General features: G+C 36.5%; 3 protein-coding genes across 22 annotated transcripts in view; 2 read left to right on the top strand and 1 right to left on the bottom strand.

Moving 5' to 3' along the window:
* The window catches only part of Fsd1l (fibronectin type III and SPRY domain containing 1 like), a 75249-nt gene extending 68363 nt beyond the window's left edge, over window positions 1-6886 (top strand). For all 8 annotated transcript variants that reach the window (XM_013073479.3, XM_087184212.1, XM_013073482.3 and 5 more), the window contains one exon: window positions 362-6886. In XM_013073479.3, the coding sequence (XP_012928933.1) occupies window positions 362-484 (123 nt within the window). In that variant the 3' untranslated portion in view covers window positions 485-6886. The remainder of the gene's footprint in view (window positions 1-361) is intronic.
* Window positions 5360-11383, bottom strand: LOC110350014 (uncharacterized). Its single transcript, XM_087184225.1, has 3 exons — window positions 10427-11383; window positions 9375-9445; window positions 5360-7436 (listed from the first exon to the last, which is right to left on the bottom strand). The coding sequence occupies exon 1, from the start codon at window positions 11240-11242 to the stop codon at window positions 10598-10600; it is 645 nt and encodes a 214-aa protein (XP_087040351.1). The 5' UTR covers window positions 11243-11383; the 3' UTR covers window positions 5360-7436; window positions 9375-9445; window positions 10427-10597.
* The window catches only part of Fktn (fukutin), a 110377-nt gene continuing 98002 nt past the window's right edge, over window positions 10651-23025 (top strand). For 5 of the 13 annotated variants that reach the window (XM_087184218.1, XM_021261178.2, XM_087184217.1 and 2 more), the window contains exon 1: window positions 10841-11026. The gene's annotated coding sequence lies outside the window, so the exon portion shown is untranslated. Of the gene's footprint in view, window positions 10787-10840; window positions 11027-11516; window positions 11612-23025 lie in introns of those variants that run through there. The other 8 variants (XM_087184219.1, XM_004848180.3, XM_087184224.1 and 5 more) reach the window with 5 other exon arrangements.

The following is a 23025-nucleotide window of genomic DNA, read 5'->3' as shown; positions in this document are numbered from 1 at the left end:
TAAGGAAGTTGGTTCTTTGAAGACTTACCTTGGTTTTGAAGGTCATCACTCATGATGGCTGTATCTTTTGCCCCCTAGGTTAACCCAGGTCAGACTCTAAATTTTTGCAGCCCAAGTGCCCTCTCTTGCATGCAGTTTCAATGGCTTTTCCTACCACAAAGACTTTCTTTGGCCTGTGTAGTTCTACAGGAATCTTGAGTTAGCCTCTCTGATTTTTCTCAGCTCTGATGTGGTTATTAGTTTGGGACTTGTTGATACTCACATATGTAGCATTTTGTCCTTCAAGCAGAAATTTAAGAACCACTGAAATTCCAGTATTATTTGAAATCTGACTGAGACTTTGTTTTTTGTCTTTTCTTAGGTTTGGTGTGGTGGACTTTCTTTGAGTACAGGAATGCAGGTTCCAAGTGCTGTGAGAACACTTCAGAAAAGTGAAAATGGAATGACTGGTTCAGCTAGTAGCCTGAACAATGCGACTCAGTAATGCCTACTCAGAATGTTTACCCCTCCCCCAGTGGGGTGGCATTTTCTGTGCAGTTACTAATCACAGCAGTTTGTGAGTGGTGGAAATCAGGTTTGGCTCAGTTCTGCATTAAGGTCTGGAATCTCAGCTTAACCATCTAGTATGAAGCACTTGCAGGAACCTACTGTGCAATATCATAAACCAAGCAGTTATCAAGCAAGAAACTGATGTTTTGAAGAGGAAATGGGGGAAAATGCAGTGTTTAAATATTCATATAGAAACTCATTTTTGTGTTTCTTAGATTGCTTTGGCTCTTCTGTTTATAATTATATATTCTAATCCCAGGACCTGGAACAAAAGCTTTTAGAACTTGCTTTCCTTATTCCTTATGTTCTCTTTTCTGACTCACCACTACCTGTTACTCAATTCTTACAGCGAACTTTAAAAATGCATAGTCCCCTAAAGTTGTCTAAAAATCAGAATTATCGGTGATGATAGAAAAGTTCTTAAATTGGTTTTTCACCTATAAATAAGTTTTGCTAAATTGACTTATTTATCATTTTCTCCTTTCCATAATATTGTGACATTTCCCTTGTGGTTATAATTCAAAATAGAGTGGGTAAGAAAAGTTTATACACCTTAAAACCACCCAAATTTCAGTTTTGTGTCTTTGGTACTATCACAGCTTTGTATTTTTTGACTTTGTTGTCTTGTTTAATTCCACCTTTAATAGTTATCTTTAGCCAAGTATGTTGGCCCATGCTTGTAATCCTAGCACTCTGGGAGGCCGAGGCAGGAGGATTGCAAGTTTTAGCAGAACCTGAGCAACTTAGTGATACCCTGTCTCAAAATGAAATATTTTTTTAAAAGGGATGGGGCTGTAGCTCAGTTTTTTCAATCTCTAGTACCACAAAAAGTTGTAATTATTGCTGATTTTTAATGTTACTAGTAGGAGTAAAAGTATATTGATAAGATTATATAAAGGGTAGGAAACCATACAGTACTCAACTTTGATCTATGAAAAATAGGTAATAAAGGAAGGTGCCTACAAGTATTCTAAAAAAGATGTGGAATGATTTAAGCAGTTGTTTTTGAAGAATGTCTGCATATCTATGATTTAATTGGCACATGAGTTTTTCAAACATACATTCAGAGGATTTTTTTCCTCAGTCCTTTTGTTGCATTCATTTGCTTTCCAAAGGGCTGCAGTTCTTCCAAAACTCAATACAAACAACTTTCCCAAACTTGGGGGAAATATGTTAAATAAATAAAATCTGTGGTTATTGAGCAGAAAAATAATCTATTCTTAAATAGTTGATTAAAATGTTTAACTGAAGTTCTTTGAGCCAAACTAAAAGTTATAGTTACAGTATTTAAGAATTTCTTGAACATTTTTAAGAAATCAATTTTTATTTTCATTAACTTTTTTGGGGGGTACCGGGGATCGAACTCAGGACCTTGCGCTTATGAGGCAGGTGCAGCACCACTGAGCTAAATCCATGGCCCATTTTTCATTAATTTTTGAAATTTTTAATTTCTCTTGTTGAGTTTCTTTCAGTCTCATGTTAAATACCTTGTACTATATATGACAACTTTCCCCTAAGAAGTCATTGCTGCATCTAAGTTGCTTTCTGTATAAAGGCCTGTGTAATACTAATAGCTCATTCACTCTTTTTTTTTCCCCATTAAGTTTATTGGTACATTTTTGGTGTAAAATACAGTTGCATTCATCATTGGGATCTTGTACCATTACATGAGTCTCTTGGTTCTTTTTTTTTCCCCTTCCCTTGTCCTCCCTTCACCCCCTCCACCCTTCCCTATTTGCAAAGACTTTGTTTCCATTTTTTTCCTTTTCTCATATTTTTGCTTTTCCCTTCTTTCCTTTCCCCTACCCCTCCCACTTCCCCTGCTCCTTTAGACCTTTACTTCCTGTTACACAATATCAATTATACATTTTTAAAATTACAATATCAAGATCTAGGAGACATTACCACAGATTTTACAGAATTTAAAAGGATATAGAAAGCATATTTCAAAAATCTGTTTTGAAATAAATTTGACAACTTCTAAGAAGTACCTTGGAAGACGAATTAATGAAGCTAACTCTGGAGGAAATATAAAATTTGAATAGCACCTATTAAGGAAAGTATATTCCTAGCTTGAAAACCTACCTATATGACAACAGCAGGCTCATATACATTTTAACTGATAAATTACATCAAACAATTAAAGCAGAAAAAAGAAGGAACACTTCTCCCCTCATTTTAGGAACTCAACATTGTGCTAATCCTAAAACTGGATGAAGATAATGGAAGAAAAAAGTATGGACATAGATAGAAATTTGTTTAACAAAACAATTAGAAGTCAGATCTGGCAGGATGTAGAAAGTGGTTTTGTTATAGGGATGGCAGTGTTGGTTCAGCATTGGAAGATCCACCCCCAAAAGTCATCATTTTAACAGAGGAAAGGAAAACATATGACATATGATCCTGTCACTAGTTGGAGAAAAAGTATTGGACTAAATTCTACAGCTGTTCATGGTAAAAGCTATCAGGAGACCAGAAGTAGAACAGAACCATCTCAACAGATTAAAGTCATGTTGTACTCCATACTTCCAGTGAGAATGCCTTATATGAACGGAGAAGATACAATGCTTTCTCCTTAAGGTGGGGAAAAAGGGCAGATATGCTTACTCTTTATCTGTCCATTAAACTTTGAAACCTAGTCCCCACCAAAATGGTCTGGCAATAAAATGACACAATTAGGATAGGATTGGCAAGGTAGAAGCAAAATCTTTATATGTAGATGAAATGATCATCTACAGAGAAAATACTAAGAAATCTCTAGGAGCCCCTAGAACTTGTATTTGAATTTAGCTCATTCACTCTTAAAATTTACTAATGTGATCTTTTGTTCCATTGATAAAACAAATTAAATGAGTAATTTTATTTGACTTAGAATATTATTTTTCCCAAAGGACAAATCTGCACTATGTTGGTAATTTTAAAGACTATAAGGCAGTTTAGAGAATGAAGTATGTATGGATAGTTTTTTGATTCTCCAAAAATTATATTTTTGTTCCTTATATTTTGAAAGAAATTGTAAGGTGTTCTGTTCCCTGTAGAAGGGTTGTTCCCTTTCATAGATTCAAACCTGAAAGCAGTGATTTAGTGGAGTTGCTTTGAGTAGCTACACAGTATATCTTAGCAAAAATGACACAGAAAAAGCCAGATATTCTAGTATAGAATTTTTTACTATTATGTTTTATCTGATATGTTTTCCCATTAACTCAGTGCCTTTTTCCTCTAAGCATGCTCTTGCTCCATGCCCCATGCAGTATCAGCTGATATTGAAGCCAGGCAGTGGTACAATATAGTGGTGAAGGCTTCTGTTGCTGGGCCATGGAGAAAAAGAAATAGTAATCAGGGGCTAGAGGAGTGCATATTATTTTTTCCTTGTGCTCATATTATCATTTGAACATTTTCATATAAAATTTTTAATATTCATTTGTGAAATGTATAATTTCTCTGGAAGGCTTCTTTCCTCAGCAACTTTGCAGTAATAAATATAAATTCAGTCAATCCAGAGACCAAGTTTTCATCATGTGTAATTCTTGGGATTAAATTATACTATTATTACTTCAAAATAAGAATCTGATGGTTTCTCTCTGATTCTTTTTTAAAGTCTCTAAAATTAAAGAATAAACATGTGTTTAGTTTTAGAATTTTTAAGGTTTATTCATTAAGTTAAACACAAAGTTTGTCATCTTCATTTTCAAACTAAAAAATAGTGCCTAAATAGTCTTGAAATAAGGATTAACTCCATCATCGTAACATTCTTATTGACATTTGAGTTAAAAATATTGAGCTATTTTGCTTAATACATTGTGGAAAGTCGGTAAACCCTTTCAAACATTCTCTATTGTCTTGCTTACCTTTTGTTTTCACCAGTCAAACATGACTGCTTTCTATAAAGGAAATGCATGAGAGATTGACAGCAACGGATATATTATAGGTGTAGAAAATTATGTATTATAAAAACATGCATTTAGCATTGCATTTCCCTTTTAGCAGTTGAATTCCAAACCAGTTTTATTAAGCTGGATAGAGAAATGAAGGAGCTGCCTTAAGCACTTTAGAAAAAGAATTTTTTTACAATTCATTTTGACTCTTTCAGCTGATCGTCACATACATCTTTAATTTTGGTAAATATGTATATATGAGCCAAGCATTTAATAACTAATTGTCATAGGAATCTAATATATAGTGAGTCTTTGTATAGGTAAACAAATTAAAAGTATTAAGGGCATGTCTCTTTGGGTTTAGTTGATGACATCTGTACCATTTTGACAAACCATGAACTACAGCTATACAGTTAAATTTGACCTACTTACTCTGGCAAACAGTAATTTCCCCCCGACATAGAGACATACTGGGTTACATTTATTTTCTCATTTATGAAATTAACGCATGAACAACATCATGTATAATTTGATTTTTTGTAACTGGTCCTTGGTATAAATAATAAAACAATTTGTCATAAAATCTTTAAATCAGGCTAATATAGCCTATATCATGAATTGCCCAAAATTAGCTTTTCTATGTTTACTTTTTCCATAAAAATAGTTATTTATATATTTTATTATTTTTTAAGAAAAATTTGGAAAATGTATTTTAAAAATTATTATTTCAAAGAATGTTAATTTCTGACTTCTTAGTGTGAATTGGGTGATTCCAAAGTTAAAAAGTTGATGGTATTTTCAGATCATCATAATTCATTAAAAAAAACATTTTACATCACTGTGCATTTATACAACAGATAGGAGTGTCTGTGATATGTCAGTTGAAATTTGATTACTCTGTATTCACATTTTGAAAATTAGTGGTTTATTGTATATTTAGTTTTGCTGCTTTGAGTAGTGTGATAAAGACCAACTACATCTTTAAAATGTTTTGGTAAGAAGTTAGAAGTTTTAAAAAAGTATATTTGCGGGCCAGGGATTTAGCTCAATGGTTCCGCTGCCTGCTTCACAAGCGCAAGGTCCCGAGTTCAATCCCCAGTACCAAAAACAAAACAAAACAAAACAAAAGTAAATTTGCTATAGCTTACTTAAAAAGCCCTTGAATAGCATACAATATGGTTGACCTTCGTATAGGCACATAATATAAGTCTAGGGAAGTTTCTTTCTTGATTTGATTTTTACACTAGATATATTCTTTCGGAGAAGTGAATAAAGTTATTTGTTATTTCTAACCAAAATGTATACTTCATAATACCAGCACTGGAGTATTATAAGAGATCTTAAATATTTTCTGAATCATCGCAAGATTACCTCATGTTCAGTGTAGTTTTAGTTTTGTCTGTATCTTAACAGTATTTACATTCTGCAATTATTTGTGATTCTGATGTCAGATATTCTAGCTTTGTTACCTTAAATATATAACTAACCTAAATAATCTTGAATTCGTTGGAGTTTAAATGAACTAAATTTAGTTATCTTTTTTCCCTTTGAAAAGTATTATTGGACATGCCATATAGGGTTAGTATTGGCTTAATAAATAAATAACAAAAATTGCCATAGCACTTTTTTCCTTAGACTACTCAATTATTAAAATAAGAATTTTTTTTTGTGGGTCAAAATAAGGTACTGACTTTGGATTCATATTCGTTTAAGCTATGTTCATTTAAAATGATGTTTTGTGGTTTTGGTTTTTTGTTTTTTTGATACTGGGGATCAAACTTGGGACCTTGTGCTTGCAAAGCAGGCGGTGGAACCACTGAGCTAAATCCCCGGCCCTTAAAATGCTGTTTGCTTAATGGTATCCAGGTAGTATAAGTTGGTCCTTAGGAATGGACATTTACAAGATTTCACAGTATGTGGGGAAGATTGTAGGTGAATGTGTTTGGTTTGGATTGGAGCTACTGAGTTTTGACTAACTTTTGTCAGTGATTTGGTAGAAGGCATTTTTATTAATATTGGAACTCTTTGGAGAGTACAGGACTACTGAGAATCCATCTTTTATTTTTAACATTTCAAATACTTCTGAGGTACTAAAGCACTGAGTCTAATTCTCCTTTTAAGGGAGATACTTTAAAATCAAATTTGAAACTGATACCATAAAATATACAATAGCTAAAGTTTTGGACTAATTTATATTAAAGCCACTAGTCTCTAAAGTCTCTGTATATAATATACAAAGATTTTTGCATAATTTCTTTTAAAGTATTTAAAATTAATCACCTTATCTCTACTATATATTAGATCTGTGACCTTTGTGTACACCATTCATCACCTTTGGGCCTCTATTGCCTTAAAATAATTGTAATGTGTTCCGCCTACTGCACAGGGCTGTTGTGAGGAATAAAATGAAATGGAATATGTGAAACTTGTTTCAGCAAAAGTAAAGTGCTATATAAATGTAAGATGTTATTTTTAGTTAATAATGGATTTGTTTTGATACTTTTAAATCCCACCTTGATAAGGCATGTTCTTAAAGTGGTATCACCAGTGATTTCAAACATAATTTAAAAAATAAACCTTCATATCAAAATGCCCTTTAAAATTAAGTTTGTGCATGACTCATGGCCTTTTATATTATCTTCTATTTTCAAGACTAGAGCTATAGAGGTTCTCCCACATTATTAGTGTGTTAGTGTCACTGTAGAATAAGAGCATAAATAAATAAGCTACTTTTCCACCAAGGAATTTGCACTTTTGATTTAAGACTGTTCAGTACCACATGCAAAGAGTGAACTTGACCTAAATAATTCTTTCCAGCCTAATGATTCAGCAGTTTATTGTTACTGGATAAATAAGAGATAAACATTTGACCACCTTTTTTTGTGTTGTCATTTTTAAAAAAAATAAAATAAAATATAAGCAAACTGATGGTTGATTGAAGAAAGACAAATTTAGATGGCCGTGGAAGTAATTTTTTCCTTTTTTCATAGCTAGGCAGATAGCTCAGCAGGCCTAAATTAACAAAAGAATGAGCTATTAGAATTTTGAAGGCTATCCTTTTCTAACATTCAGATCCAGCAAACTACCATTCTTACATAGTGCTCTAAAGATATTCTGCACATTTCTCCCCACCCTCAATAAAAATGTTGTAAATATGTAGACCATTATGAGAGCTGGCTTCCTTATTTAGAGCCTTTTCCTTATTATACAAGTCTTTCTGGCTAAGATCTCTGTGTGATAAAAGATTGGGAAATCATGTTCACTCTATTTTCCTGTCCAGATTTTTCCTTATTAATTATACTGCACAGTACTGATTGTGTAGTGTCCATTTTGCACAAGAACTGATATGGTACTTTCATGTAAGCCTTCACAGTTGATAAAACATGGCAATCAGGGAAGTTGTCCAGCAGTACATGATATCATGAGCAGGTGCATGTACTCAGAGTTGAGTTAAGAGGATCCTGATCTGATTTCCACACTCTTGGCTCTCTGTGGAATGAAAAACTGGTACTCACGGACATGGATACCCTAATCTGTACATCCAAGTGATTGTTCTACTTGGAGTTTCTCTACCCACTTCTAGACAAAGTGCCAGATAGCCACTTCCTCAGAATTCCTTGCCTAATCAGCTGGAAGGTTGCTCCAGGATATGTATAGGCCTCTTCTCAAAATCTACTCTGAAAAAAGAATATACTGTAGTTGTATATAACTGGTCTTTGTCACTTTCTCATCACTGGGACAAAATACCTGACACCTTCAACTTAAAGGAGAGTTTATTTTGGTTTATAGTTTCAGAAGTTTCAGTCCATGGTTGGCTGGCTCAAACATGGAAATGGCATGGTGGAAGGGCCTGCTGTGGAGGATAACTGCTCATATCATGATGGCCAGGAAGCAGAGAGAAGAGCTGGGGAGGAAGAGACACCCTTCCAGGTCACACCCCTCAGTGACTTGCCTCTAACCAGGCCCCACCTCCTCTAATAGCACACTCAGATGCTGAACTCATTAGTGATGCATTTAGCATCCCCAAGATCCAATCACCTTCCAAGAACCCCACCTTTGAGTGCATCAGAGTTCTGGGGGATGGTCTGAATCTAAACCTGAATCTAATTCCTTCCTCTGGGTAGGAATTTGTGGGGAGTATGAATGGAACTTGATGTGCAGACTGGGGTGTCCACATTCATGAGTACGAAGTCAACCCAGTTCTCATGCTGTCACTTTCCAGTACATGTCTGAGAAATCTATGTACCATATTTGAATTTCTACATTTGAATTGCACTGTTAAAACTTTTTATTTCTAGCCTGAAACTGGAAGATAGCAGTGTGCTGGATCTTATATGTCATGCAGGAAACTAGCAGTATTAAAGACAGCTGAATTTGTTCCTTGAAAAGAAATATTTGTCAAGGTAAAAGAATGTAATACTATTATTTGTTAGCTCTTAGCTGCTTAAATACTCAAAATATGTTAGTATTGGCCTCCAGTCATTCTTCTGTCCCAGAACTCACAAATGTTAGGGGTAGCCCAGGATGTGTTTGTGTGCACACATACCTGAGTGAAGAAAGGCAGATTATATGCTTGATATTTTGGTGTTTTTCCCTTTATCAAATTTCAAAGAAGAAGATTGTTGCCCTGGCAGGCTTCAATAATGGCTGGGTTTTATTTTTAAGGAGTCAGCATAAACTGAAGTGTTTTTGTTTTTGGTTTTTTTGGTGGTGCTGGTCATATTAATCCAGAACATCATGCATGCTAGGCAAGCACACCACTGAGCTACAATCCTAGTCCCAAGAATTTTTATGTGGTTTAATCAATAGCTTTACCGTTGGATACGTACATTTTCTTTTTTAGGTTCCTCAAGCTAGTACCTATGTCCAATCATCCCATAAACCTTCTGTGTACTAATGTATTACTTTCCTCTAGGTGTTACCTTTTGTGTTTTTTTTTAATTAACTTACCAAATGTATAGTACTGAGTACACTGAGGAGTAAGAGGATATCTCTAGTAATCTTGTATATACAGAAAATTTCTAGAAGGCAAAATAAAAGCTGATAAAAGTGATAACCATTAGGAGATAAGGCAGACTTCCTATTTATGTAATACAATTTGAAAAATTGAAGATTAGAAAACAAAAGGAATACTTTTGTTTTTACTACAGGCTTATAGTAATTTTTGTAAAAAGCTTAAAATGACAGTAATTTGTTCATTTCATTAGTTTTCAAAAATCCACATCAAGCCGGGCATGGTGGCAAACGTCTATAACCCCAGCACTCTTGAAGCTGAGTCAGGTGCATTGCCTCGAGTTCCAGGCTAGCCTGGGCTACATAGTGAGCTCAAGAATAGCGTGAACTACAGAACAAGACCCCGTCTAAAAAAAAAAAACACCAAAATCCACATCAAAACGAATTCATAAGGTGGGGGATTTAGCTCATTGGCACCGCGCCTGCCTCGCAAGCACATGGTCCTGAGTTCGATCCCCGGTACCAAAAACAAAACCAAGCTGAATTCATATCTGCTCCTTAATAATAGTTCTTCATATTTCTAGTCTTCAACTGGACGAAAACGGTCTGCTGGAGCTTGGGTGTCATGCGAGAAAGTCATCCTCTTGAGCAATATAAAATGCTGCCAGGACCCAGGGATTTAGCTCAGTGGTTCCGCTGCCTGCCTCGCAAACACAAGGTCCTGAGCTCGATCCTCAGTGCCAAAAAATTAAAAATTAAAAACAAAAAACCGCTGCCAGTCTCCTGTCATCTCTCTTTGTAAAAATTCTTAGGGCCTCTCCAGTCTCACATAGTTATTAGTTGGTATTCTTTTATCTCCTAAACTTGTTTCAAGTTTATATTGCTCATGAGGACGAGTTTCCCGAATGATACCCAAGCTCCAGCAGACTGTTATCCCCATCTCGGCCAGCAATATCCAAGCCAGAATTCAGGAAGTTGTCCTGAATCCCTGTCTGTTTAGGACATGCGCAAAAAAAAATAATGATAAAAAAAATAAATTCACTGTTTACATTTAGCTGGCCTTCTGTACTTTATCAGGCTCCGAGGCAAACAGCTCAGCTGATGCTACTTCAGCGTCCATCGATAGGGTTTCCTAAAAGCTCTCGTTGCCTCACGGCGCTGCTGTTACCTAGGCAGGAGATGAAAGGGCTTTCACTATGATTGGGTTTAAAAGGAAATCGCTAAGGGTCAGTAAACTTAAGGTGGCGAGGAAGCGCCGTGAGAGACGGACGAACAGAGGCCGACTCCGGTAGCAGAGACTTTCCCGACACCACCCGGGCCAGGGTCCGCGGCTCTGCACTTGACGGCCCCTTTTGCGGCGGTTGCCGTGAGTGCCGTAAAGTAGCGTTGCTGCCGGGGCTGTGAGTGAGGTAAGGTGTGCCAGTTCCGCTGGGTTGCTGGACGTGGGCGGGCTCCTTTGGGCCCTTTTCGCTGGTGGCACTAGTACCCTCTTTGGGCAGCTCCCATCCTCTGGGAACCTGTTTTCCCCTCGGCGGGCAGGAGACCGAGGCTGTACACAGGCTGAGCGCGCCTCCGGTTAGGTCTTCAGTCAGTCCAAAGCATCGTTCCTTCAAGGGGATTCTTCCCACTCTCCTTGCTGTTGTCCGCAGGTACAGTTCTTCCTTTGAGACAGGTTCACCTTTGGAGGGCGATCGAGATGCTTGTATAGAAGCCGGGCGCTTGTATAGAAGCCAGTTGAGCCGGGTGGTGAGAGTCGACTTAGAATTTGCGAGAGGATCTCCGGGAGAGCATTTCAAGTTGTGGGATCCAGGTTTGCGAAAGTACAGATGCGGGAAAGGAACTGCAAGGCTGACGCAGCTGTGCATGCATATTCGTGTAGTGGCTAGGAGAATGAGGTCAGGAGAAAGGGAAGGCAGGAATGTGACGGAAGCTCGTGGTCCCGTATAAAGGAGAGAAAATTTCGGTGTGCAACGGGGACCTGTAACAGTTCTCTCCGATTGAACGTAGGCCCTTCGCACTGAGCTACATTTCCAGTCCTTTTAATTTTTATTTTGAGACAAGGTCTTGCTGAGTCACTAAATTGCCTAGTTTGGGCTTGAACTTGGGTTCTCCTTCCTCTTGCCTGTGCTACCATTCCAGGGTGTCAGCTTTGTGGCGGTGAAGAGGTTGATTGATTATCCATCCTCCTCTTTCGATGCTCCTACCTGCATTCAGCTTTCATTTGATTTGGAGAAGTATATATCCTTCTGGTGCTTAATAATAGGGTGAACACAGCTTGTCATGCTAAATAAAGTTTTATATGACCTTGGTATTTACATTTTGTTTGCATTATCATTTGGGGAATGTAGGGAAAGATTGGGTATGTGTAGAGGTGACTTAGAAACTGGATAAGAATCCTGAGCACTAGATTCAGACTGCATCACTACCACCAGTATCTCAAGTAACATTAGGCAAGACATTTTTTTCTAAGACTCAGTTTTCTCGGATCTAAAAGATGACCTAGATTACATCCGAGAGTCTTTCTACCTTTGAAAATAGCATATTTCCAAAAAGTAAAAATCACCCTATGAGCAGATATCAAAGTGAGTGACACGGCAGGCATTACATTAGGAATTGGGAAAAGAGGAAAGCCCGCGATAAAAGGCTGTGATTCAGTTGGATTCTGGGGAGGAATAGGGTGTGAATGTTTAGGAATCATCTCTGGGTTGAGCACTGTGAATAAAGATATAAACATCAGGAATAGCACTCATATTTCAGAGTCTATTTGTTAAAGACATATTAAGTGAGGGTAAAGCATTTGGAAAGGATGATATTGAATGATGAAAAGGAAGAACAAAGGAATGCAAGAAATGTCAGAAGAACAGTAACAGTGGGCTTGATTGTTTTGATCTAGAGTATTAATTTTTTTTCTAGTGCTGAGGATTGTTCCCAGGGCCACACACATTTTAGGCAAGTGCTCTACCAGTGAGCTACATCCCTATCCCTAATATATTTTAATTTTTATTTTATTTATTAATTTATATATTTACAGTGTTGGCTATTGAGCCTAGGATCTCAAGCATCCTAGGCAAGCACTCAGCTGCACTCCTAACCCTTAGATGATTTGAACTTTAAATACGAGTTTCTAAAAAGTGCATCTAAGTGTTGTTGATGAAAATGAAAATTCTGTCAAATTCCAGTTGTGTTGGGAGTAAACTGATTTAAATTATAGCTGTAGTGTGGCCAATAACTAGGCACTTGACTGTCGTTTAATTCTAGATCCTATTCTCATTTGTAAAGTGATGTTTTTGGGCCAGGCAGTTTTTCTTCTAAAACTTGAAAATCTTGAGTGTGTAAGAATGGAGACCTACCTATTTCTAGAGGGAGAGAAAAAGATAGTTGATGGAGAATAAAATAGTTAATTTTGAACATTAAATTTGAGATGTAGGCAATAGAATTGAAAGTATAGACAGAGCACAGAGACTGAAACTTAAATAGTAAATTTTTTCCCAGGGGTGCTAGTTAAAAATCTTGAGAGTAGATTTGCTTTGAAGAAAGTACTATACAGATAGGAACTATAAGATGCACTCATATATAGGAGCCTCGTATTGAAGAAAGCATGTGGCTCTCAGATCTAGGAGTAAGAGCTTCTTTTTTTTGGAAATAAGGTTTACATGCAGTCATAAATTCTAGGGACTCGTTATTGAGGTAATTTAATATTTATAGTAAATATTAAGCACCTACTTCTAAGAACTCTGGCAGAAATAAACTTTACATAGATATTATTTCCACTTCTCCGATTCTTTGATTCTTTATCCAGAAGTTATATCATTTACATATTTATTTAACAAATATGTTTCATACACTGCTTGGTGCTAGGGATATAATGATGAACAAGGCAGACATTATTTCTTTTGTCCCTGCATATCATGGCCTTAACATCTAGATTGATACTTTTCATATTTTAATGTACACATGAGTCACTTGAGTATTTTGTTAAAATATACATTGTTAATCTGTAGATCTAAGTTGGGGCCTGAAAATTCTGTATTTCTAACAAGCTCCAAAGTGATGCTAATGTTGCTGATGTAAGGATCATATATTTAAGTAACAAAGATCTAGATACTGTATAGTAAATATAGCAGTTATTAAACTAAGCCACCTGTGATAACATTTTTCTTAAGACAAGGTTGTTATGAAAATAATGTGTTCATTATAAATATATTGGAATAATTTAGAAAAGCTTAAAGAACTGTATTAGACAGCTTTTCTGATAGTGGGAGAAAACCTCAGATACCCACAATTTAAAGGAGGAGAGGTTTATTTGGCTTACAGTTTCAGAGGATTCACTTCATGGTCAGCTGGCTCCAAGGTAGGAACATCATGGCAGAAGAGTGTGGCAGAACAAAGATGCTTAATTCAAGGTGGTGGGAAGCACAACAGGGGAACAGTGCCAGAGAGGAAGGAGCCACAGACCAGATATTATCCAAGACCATGTCTCCATGGCCCACCAGCCACACACCAAAGTATACTTTACTAATCCCCTTGATTCCCAAGCTAATCAAGTTGATGAACTTAACTGTCATATCCCATCACTTTTCAGCTTGACACCTAAACACATCTCTTAAAACTATACTTAATTCCTAAATAAACACAGTAACAAGTTAATAATTCTGCCTAATGTGATACAGCTATCTTACATGCAATCAAAAACACAATAATCCTTTCCCTTAAAGTCTCCACAGTTCCAGCATTTCTCAGAATTCCAAGTCAAAATCTCCTCTGACACTCAAGGCAAACTCTTAGCTGTGAACCTCTGTAAAATTCAAAAAACAAGTTACTTAATCCCAATATAAAATGGTATAGGGTAAACATTCCTGTTCCAAAAGGAAGGAATTGGGGAATAAAAGAGAAAAAGACCAAAGCCCAGCAGGGCAAACATTGAGTTTTGTAGGTCTATGTACAGCATCTAGGGCACATGGTGGTAAAATGTGAGTTCCAGAGGGCTTTTGTGGCTCCACCACTATGGCCTTGATGGTTGTAGCCCACGTGGACTCTCCCTTGGTTGGCTCCACTTATGGCCTGCAGCTTTACTCAGCAGATGTTCATGGCTTCTCCAACTTCCTGGGCACTCCATTATACCTTTGGCTTCATTGCCACAGCTTTTCACACTGCCTTCCCAAGGGTTCCTTTCTTAAATTCCCAGGCCTTTCTTTGAAATTTGGTGGAAGCCTCCATGACCCTACAACTCTCAGATTCTGAATGCTGATAGAACTAGCCTCATGTGGACAGTGCCAAGGTCTGCTGCCAGCTTGAGCAATAGCCAGGCTCTACAAACCACAGCTGCAGTGGCTTCTGAGTGCCTGAATGGTTGTGCACATTGAAATGAATTCTGAGGATTCAGTTCCCTAGGCACCCCTTCTCCAGCAGAGGAATCGGGACTCTGGTCTCAAATGAAAGGTTGATACTTTTGCACCCTTGAGCCTTTTGGGTAGGGCTTACTGATTTCTGAGATTCCCTCAAGGCATCTTCTTCCTGTACAAAGTACTTAGTTTCTTTTCTTTCTTTCCTTCTTCTTTTTTTTTGTATTGGGGATTGAACTCAGGACCTTGCACTTCCAAGGCAGGTGCAGTGCCACTGAACTAAATCCCCAGCCCATCTTTTAATTGTAGAAATAACTTCAGCCACAACTCCCTTGGCCCCAACGTTGTACATAGTTCCTTTGGGGCCAAAAGAAAGTTGTAAAATTTTTCTGCTTTGCTTTTTGCCCCTGCTTCTCACTAATAATCTGGCTAAAAGCACCCAGCAGTAACTATGCCACAGTCTGAATATTGGGCTGCTTTGAAATTTCCTATGCCGGATAAATTAGTTCACAACCCTTAATCTCAGTCCCTGAAAAGTCTTAAAACCTGGACAAAATGTAGACAGATATTTTTTTAGAGTGTAAAATGCGTAGCCTTTAGTCCAGTTTACAGTAGAATCCTTATCCCTAACTGAAACCTCATGAGCCTGGCTCTTACTGTCCACATTGCTATTGGCATTCTGGTCTTCAGAGTTCTGACCAGAATCATGTCTCAGTCTCTCTAGGACTTCACTATCCTTCATCTCTAAACCCTTCTACACTCCTGCACTCCAATTCCAAAGGATTCTAAGTCAAATGGTCAGATACAGTCACAGCAGTGACTACTCACGATACCATCTTTCTGTATTATTTTTTCCATCACTGAGACCCAATACTTCACACCCACAACTTAAAGGAGGAGATGTTTTATTTAGCTCACAATTTCAGGCAGTTCAGTCCATGATAAGCTGGCTGCAAGGCAGACATCATGGTGGAAGGGTATGGTGTAAGTGGGTGGCAGAGCAAAGATGCCTAATTTAGAGCAGCTGAGAAACAGCAGGGGAGACAGTAATAGAGAAGAAGGAGTGAGGGACCAGACATAGACTCCGAGGTTGCACCTTCATGACACACACAAACATACCCAGAAGTGTATTTTACTAATGCCCTGAGGGATCCCAAGCCAGTCAAGTTAACCATCTACCTTATCTGTCACAAGAACAATATAAAAATCACTGCCAATTCTCTCTTTCTAAAGATAACCATTCTTAATATTGGGACATACTCATCCAGATTTTATATATGAACATATATATTCACACTTAAAATTGTCTTGATCCACCTTGTGCCATGTGGTTGACTCTGTTAGCTTTGTAGTTTTACTAATACAGTAATAAATCCCTAATTAAAAACATTCTGATTGCAAACTTTCATAAATACAAACAGACCTCACATTACGAACATTCATAGATGCAAACAAATTGCAGAGAAGTAGCTTGAGTGTCTGCTGGACATTGTCACAGTTTTGCTGGTGTGTGCTTATGTACAATGTGATAGTGTACAGTATTTTGTATGTGTGTGTTTTGGTTTTAATGCTTTACATTGTAGATTTGTGACCCACTTTGTCAGACTTACTGTACCCTATTTTAACCCCCCAGCAATTACATATTTGCGTTTTGAAAGGAAGAGTTTACTAACTTAAATATAACAACACCATTTTCTTTCTCTAAAAATGAGAAGAAATTATCATAAATAAAGCTTGTAACATGGACTGTAGTAAATGAATATTTGTTAATCAAGCCGTAAGATGAGAAAAGAATTTTCAAAGTTTTTTTAACATTCACATTTTTCTTAGTACAAATTTTGTTCAATTAAGATGAACAGTAAAGAAAAGCACATATGCTCCTCCCAACTCAAAGATAGCCCCACCTATCTTCCTTACTTTCTTAATAGAATTTTAAACTTTAAAATTTTTCCACTGTAACTTTTTAATTTATTTTTATTAGTGTCTGTTAGTAATACAAAATGGTGAAGTTCATTTTGGAAAATTGGTATATCTTTTTTTTTTTTGGTACTGGGGATCGAACTTGGGTCCTTGCACTTGCGAGGCAGGTGGCAGAATGACTGAGTTAAATCCCCGGCCCGTATTTAATATATCTTGATATTTTTCAGTCCCTCAATCCATTTTAACTTGCTATTTAACATCACATTTTAACATCCCTATTCCAAAGCCTACCTCCTAGTTTCCTGTCATCTCTTCTTCATTTATTAGGCTTTTCATATTTAAAATGTCTTATTTTACTTTGTGAGTGGTTTATTTTACTTAACATGATGTCCAGATCTATCCATTTTTCCAACAGATGACATGATTTAATTCTTCGTAGCTGAATAATGCTCCCATTGTTTTTTGTATACCACATTTTCTTCGTTCATCTGGTGGTGAGCGTCTTGTCTCTTTTCACAGCTTAACTACTGTGAATTGCACCGCTGTAATATGGATATGCATGTATTAGTAGAGCAGTGGTGGTGAACCTATGGCATGCCACATTGGGCTGTTTGTTACCACTGAAAGCTTTAAAAGGTTCTCTATCACTACACTAGAGTATGTTGTCTTTAGTTTTTTCAGGAACATATACATCAGTGATATAGCTGGATCAAATGGTATTTCTATGTTTAGTTTTTTGAGGAGTATACATGCAGATTTCCGTAGTGTTTGTACTAGTTTATATTTCTACCTCATTGTGGAAGGATTCCTTTTTCCCTGTATATTTTTTTCTTTTACTCTTAGTTCTTGGGATTGAATCCAAGGCTTTCACACTGAGCTACACCCCGGCCTGCTTTGTTTGTTTGTTTTAAGACAGGGTCTTGCTAAGTCACTGAATTGCCCAGATTGGGCTGGAGCTTGGTAACCCTTTACCTCAGCTCGCTGGAGTGTTGGGATTGCAGGTGAGTGCCGCTATGTCTGGCTTGTTTTGTATTCTTGATTAAACTCTTTCTGACTGGGGTGATATGGAATCTCAGAGTAGTTTTGATTTGCATTTCTCAAATAGCTAAAGATATTGAACATATTTATATACCTATTGGTCATTTGTACTTCTTTTGAGAACTGACTATTCAATTCACCCCCTCTTTTTTTGATTGGGTTATTTCCTAGGGGACTAATTTCATGAGTTCTTTGTACATTTTTATATTATCATCTATCAGAAAACTAACAAAGATTTTCTCCCGTTCTGTATATTATGTATTCAGTCTCTGAATTACTTCTTTTGGTGTACAGAAGCTTTTTAATTTGATATAATCTCACACACTGATTGTTGGTATTATTTCCTATGCTTTTGGAGTTCTATTCAGGCTTTGCCTATGCCTGTGGTTTCAGGTGTTTCCTCTGTGTTATCTTCTAGCAGTTTCAGAGTTTCTGGTTTTATCTCTAGGTATTTGATCCTTATTGTGATTTTAGTAAAGGGTGAGAGATAGAGCTCTAGTTTCAGTTTTCTGCATGTGAATATCCAGTTTTCCTAGCACTATTTGTTAAAGAGGTTATTTTTTCTTCAGTGTATGTTTTTGGCTTCTTTGTCAAACCTCAGATGGCTATAGGTGCATAGATTTATTTCTGTCTATTCTATTGGTATACATGTCTGTTTTTGTGCAAGTACTACAATATTTTTGTTACTATGGGTTTGTAATATAACTTGAAATTCAGTATAGTGATGCCTCCAGCATTTCTCTTTTATTTCCTTTCTTATCCACCTTCTGTTATCTAGGTCTTTCATTTCCACCACTCTTTCCAAAACCCCTTAATCATTCACAAAGGAGTCATTGTATATTTGATTTTTCCGGAGGATCAGATGAACAGACTACATTTTTATCTTTACTTCCTAGTATCAGCTTGTTGAGGTAGAAGTTATATTGCAGAGGATTGAGAAATGAATGAAGCAGAGTGTGATGGTACACACCTGTAATCACAACGAATCTGGAGATTGAGGCAAGAACATCACAAGTTTGAGGCCAGCTTGACTAACTTAGCGAAACCTCTCTTTAAGATATGCATATATACATGCATACATACATAACATGCATCCGGTCTGAGGTTGTAGCTCAGGGTTCAAGTGCTTACTTACCAAGCATGTGTGAGGCCCTGGGTTCAATCTACAGTACCACCAGAAGGGAAAAAAAGGGAATAAACGGTAAGTAGGTAAACACCTCTTAATCCTTTGCAGACTAATCTTTATTTCCAGGCTACTGACATTCTTATGGAAGTCAACAGTGAAAGGAAAGGAAGTGAACAACATGAAAAACCAGCTGTATTTAGGAAAGACTGAAGAGTAGCTGTCAGAATGGCTGAAAAGTTTTGATTTTTTTGGTCTTAACCTCTGAATATATCTTCTGAATCATTTTCTCTTTATGACTTCTATTCTGCTGTCTTAGCCCTCGAACCATTCCTTTGCCTAATTACACTACTCCTTTTTCTGTAGTTTAGCTTCCTGTTTTATTTTGCAGTTCAGGGCATACTGATTGTTAGTTTTGTCTAATTCATAGCACCCTCTCTCTCACTCCCTGATGTCTCTGAATGAGTTGAGACCTAGTAGCATTGCAGGCACCAGGCTATCACTTATCATCTTATAAACCTAAGTCAGGTGTCAGGGCAGGCCATTCTTTGTCCGAGAGGCCCTGATAATCAGGAGAGTTGATACAGAGGCAGTAGTGGGTGAAGTGAATTACAAAAGTTGGGTGGTTAAACATTCTTTCAAATATACCCCTGTTCAGGCAATTCTCAAAGGAGTAGAGGCAAAGAAGGGTGTCAGAATAAGGCATATACCAAGGTCTTTCATGACAGTATCTTTAAAAGAACAAATGATAATATGAATTGGGAAGTAAGTTGTTGAATAAATATACAGTGCTGCTCTTGGCTATACAAAAAGCCTGAAAACTCTAGAAATTTCAGCCTGTACACTTTTTTCATCATATTTGTGTATGGCTTTTATCTACTCCCAATTTTTTCTGACCTTTTTTATGTCTTTTTTTTTTTTTTTTGGTACCGGAGATCGAACTTGGGACCTTGTACTTCTGAGGCAAGCGGCAGAACCACTGAGCTAAATCCCCGGCCTTTTATGTCTTGACATATAATGAAATTGGTAATAAAAAATGAAAAGAAGGATAAAAGAATGTGTTTATTCTTGACCGGAGGTGATCAGTCTTGGATTGTAGCTATCCCAGGCCCAAAGACTGAGAAGATTGATAGCTCTTACATCTATAGCCCATGTGTGGTTCAGTTGGGAACAAAATCTGCCCATTTATTTCTTTTCTAGATCTCAATTTATACATTAGATACGTCTTATTTCCATGTCCTCTAAGAACAATTCTATGTTGTAATATACTCTACTTATACTGTCATAATTGCATTAGAATTTTATGATACTTGGATTACTTAAACCTCTTGAGTTCCCTTATTGTCCCCATCTTTTCTTCTGTACACATTTACCATCTTTTTCCTCTTCTTTCTCCACTCATTTCAGTTTATTCTTTACAATACTTTTTGTTTTCCATTACATTTGATATACTATCTTCTTTAGGAAGCTTTACTTGAGTGTAAGATAAGTTATCCTCTGTGGTATTTTTGCTATGATAGCTAAAATGTTACATATAAAAGATAATATTTTTCTTTAGGTTCCATTCTGTATTGTTCTGTATGATACTTTGTAATAGTTATAGTTTGAGAATTGGAATTAGGGAATCAGGTATTCTCTTTAAATTCAAAAAAATCATTTATTTGATATTTTCTACTCTGTTTTATTATAAAAGTCTCTGCAGGACAGAGAGCTTTCATTTAATAGTTTTGAGCATTGGGCAGCTTATTTTAGTATAATTAGCATACTTAGTGTTACTTGATGTTTGTTCAATCAGTTTTAGGCTAGTAGAAGAATGATTCATGTACACTTAAAGCTGTTATTCAAAGTAGAAATGATAAAGCCTTAAAGTTAATTGGCCCTCCTTATGGTTCCATAGTGACCTGTACTTAATCTTTCATAGCAATGACACCGTATTATTATTGCCTCTAGTTTATCTCTGATTTAGTCTACAAACTAGATTTTTGGGGGAGGAGTATTGGGGATTGAGCCCAGGGCCTCACACTGAGCAACATCCTAACCTCGATATATATATTTTGAGACAGGGTCTTGCAAAGTTGCCCAGCCTCGACTCAAACTTTCAATCCTCTTGTCTCAGCTTCCCAAGTGACTGGGATTACAGCCACTGTAATCCCACTACACTGTCTTAGAGTAGTGGTTCTTCATAGATGTGGTGGTGATACAGGATAGGGCTTGTGCATTTTGGAAAACCTTCCCAGCTTTCTGGGTACATTGCACCACCACCATCACTGCTGCTGTTCTTATTTTGCAAGCTTCCAGGCTCATCTCTAAACTCTTAGAAGATGGGGAATTATATCTTATTTATCATTTTATCTCCAATGCTTAGCTTTTCTCCCCCTTTTTTGCCTCTGTGCCTAGTAAGTATGCAATAAGTATTTACTTCCTGTAGTAAAACTAGAAGTTTAGAAATGGAGACATCATTTTTGACAACATTGAAGACTTCATTTAAACAGGGTCATTTAAGAAGAGATATGAAAAAATAACTGGTTTTGTAGAAGTAGATGAAAGCATTTCAGACAAGAAAGAAGGATGAGCAAAAGCAGAGTCAGGAAACTATGGACATATTTCAGAAATAATTGGGCAAAAATCATAATAAGGTATATAAAGTGGAAGAAAGCCTACTGAGTTTGCCTGTGCTGGATCAAATTATAAAGACCCTGTATACAATTGTATGGAATTTGAACTTCATATGTAAGTGGGAAGGAACCATTGGAAATTTTCTTGGCATAACTTGATTCACCTGTCAGCAACTTAAAAGAGAAAGTGGAGATAGGGATATCAATGAAAATTAGGACGCTAAGTGCAATTAAAGTCTAAATTAGGGTGACAGAGAAGAAAGAGAGTTCATGACAGAGATATTTTAAAGGTAACATCAACAAGCCTTGGCCTCTCTTTTTAAAAGTGTCACATTAGTCATTTTTAAGTGGTTACATTATATTCCTAATGAAGAGATGGTGCTAGTAAAAAGAACATTTTGACAGGCTAATATTCTTCCTTTGCAGTTCATGTGCCTGAGCACTTACAGTACAAAAATAATGAAGTAAAATTAATTGGATATCATCTTAATAAAAAAGTTTTGATAATATATTTTAGAGGTTTATTTCATATAAGAATTAATTATAAACTAGAGATATGTTCCAAGAACAAGAAGATATTATTTTGGACTCTATTTCTGTAGCGGCTTGTATAGGCCTTTCCTATTTAATAATTGGGCTTGAAGAGGCTGAGTGATGGCTTAGTCTGAATGCCACTTTAGATTTCATTAGGTATCAATATACAATTCATTAATGTGCTCCTATTTAATACAAGTATAAGAAATCCTATGAACTGCCCTTATCAGAGTATTTAATAATATTAGCTGGTTTTAGCTTACTGCAAAAACTAATACCATCATTAGTATTGAGATATGATGCTAGTCTTCACAGATTTAGGAGAGAAAGGCATGATTTATTCCATTTTCTTTACTTCATATAAATTATATGTAGATCATGTGTATATTTCACATCACTGTTGATATCATTTCTCCTGTGTAGTGTTGACCTTCTATAGTTTCTTACAATATTTGCCTGTAAAGGCTGTAGTTCTGTAAATTCATTTGAATTGTTTTACGAGTTTCAGATGGCAAAGTAAAGAAATTGTGCCTTCTTTTATCTGAAATTACCCTGAGATAACATGGAAAATGAAAGACAGATATAATTAATCTTTTCTGAGAGAAGACCTGTAACCCCAAATAAATATTTGAGAAATGGCTCCCCAAAATAGGCAAAAAGAGGTGAAAAAGAATCCTCATAGAAAGAGGTCTTAGATAAAACTTGTAGATCAGAGAGAGATAGATCTGTTTACAGTGGGATCAGGAGATCTAGGAAGTCAGTGGGAACTTCTTTGAATTGGTTGGCGAGATGATCTAGCAAGAAAGGAAGAGAGAATGAGATCACACACACATTATCTTTGGAGATAGCACCCTCTTGCTGAGACAGAATAGAGAAATTTTGAATGGACCTTTGCTGTCTGTCTGCTTCTGACTTTTGGAAGAAGTAATGTTTAAATAGCTTTCTAGTTTGTTCTCACATACATTCTTTCTCATGAACACATATGTACAAAACATTCTTTGAGAAAGAGCTTTTTTATATACCAGAGAGATTACCTTCTAGTCTAGAACACAGCCTTGTTTTGTTCTTCCACAGTA

This window comes from Heterocephalus glaber, unplaced genomic scaffold (assembly GCF_053883595.1).
Source record: "Heterocephalus glaber isolate CG9 unplaced genomic scaffold, H.glaber_assembly_v1.0 deba00001481, whole genome shotgun sequence".
NCBI lineage: Eukaryota > Metazoa > Chordata > Mammalia > Rodentia > Bathyergidae > Heterocephalus > Heterocephalus glaber.
The sequence above is the reverse complement of the archived record's forward strand: the minus strand, read 5'-3'. Positions and strand labels throughout refer to the sequence as shown.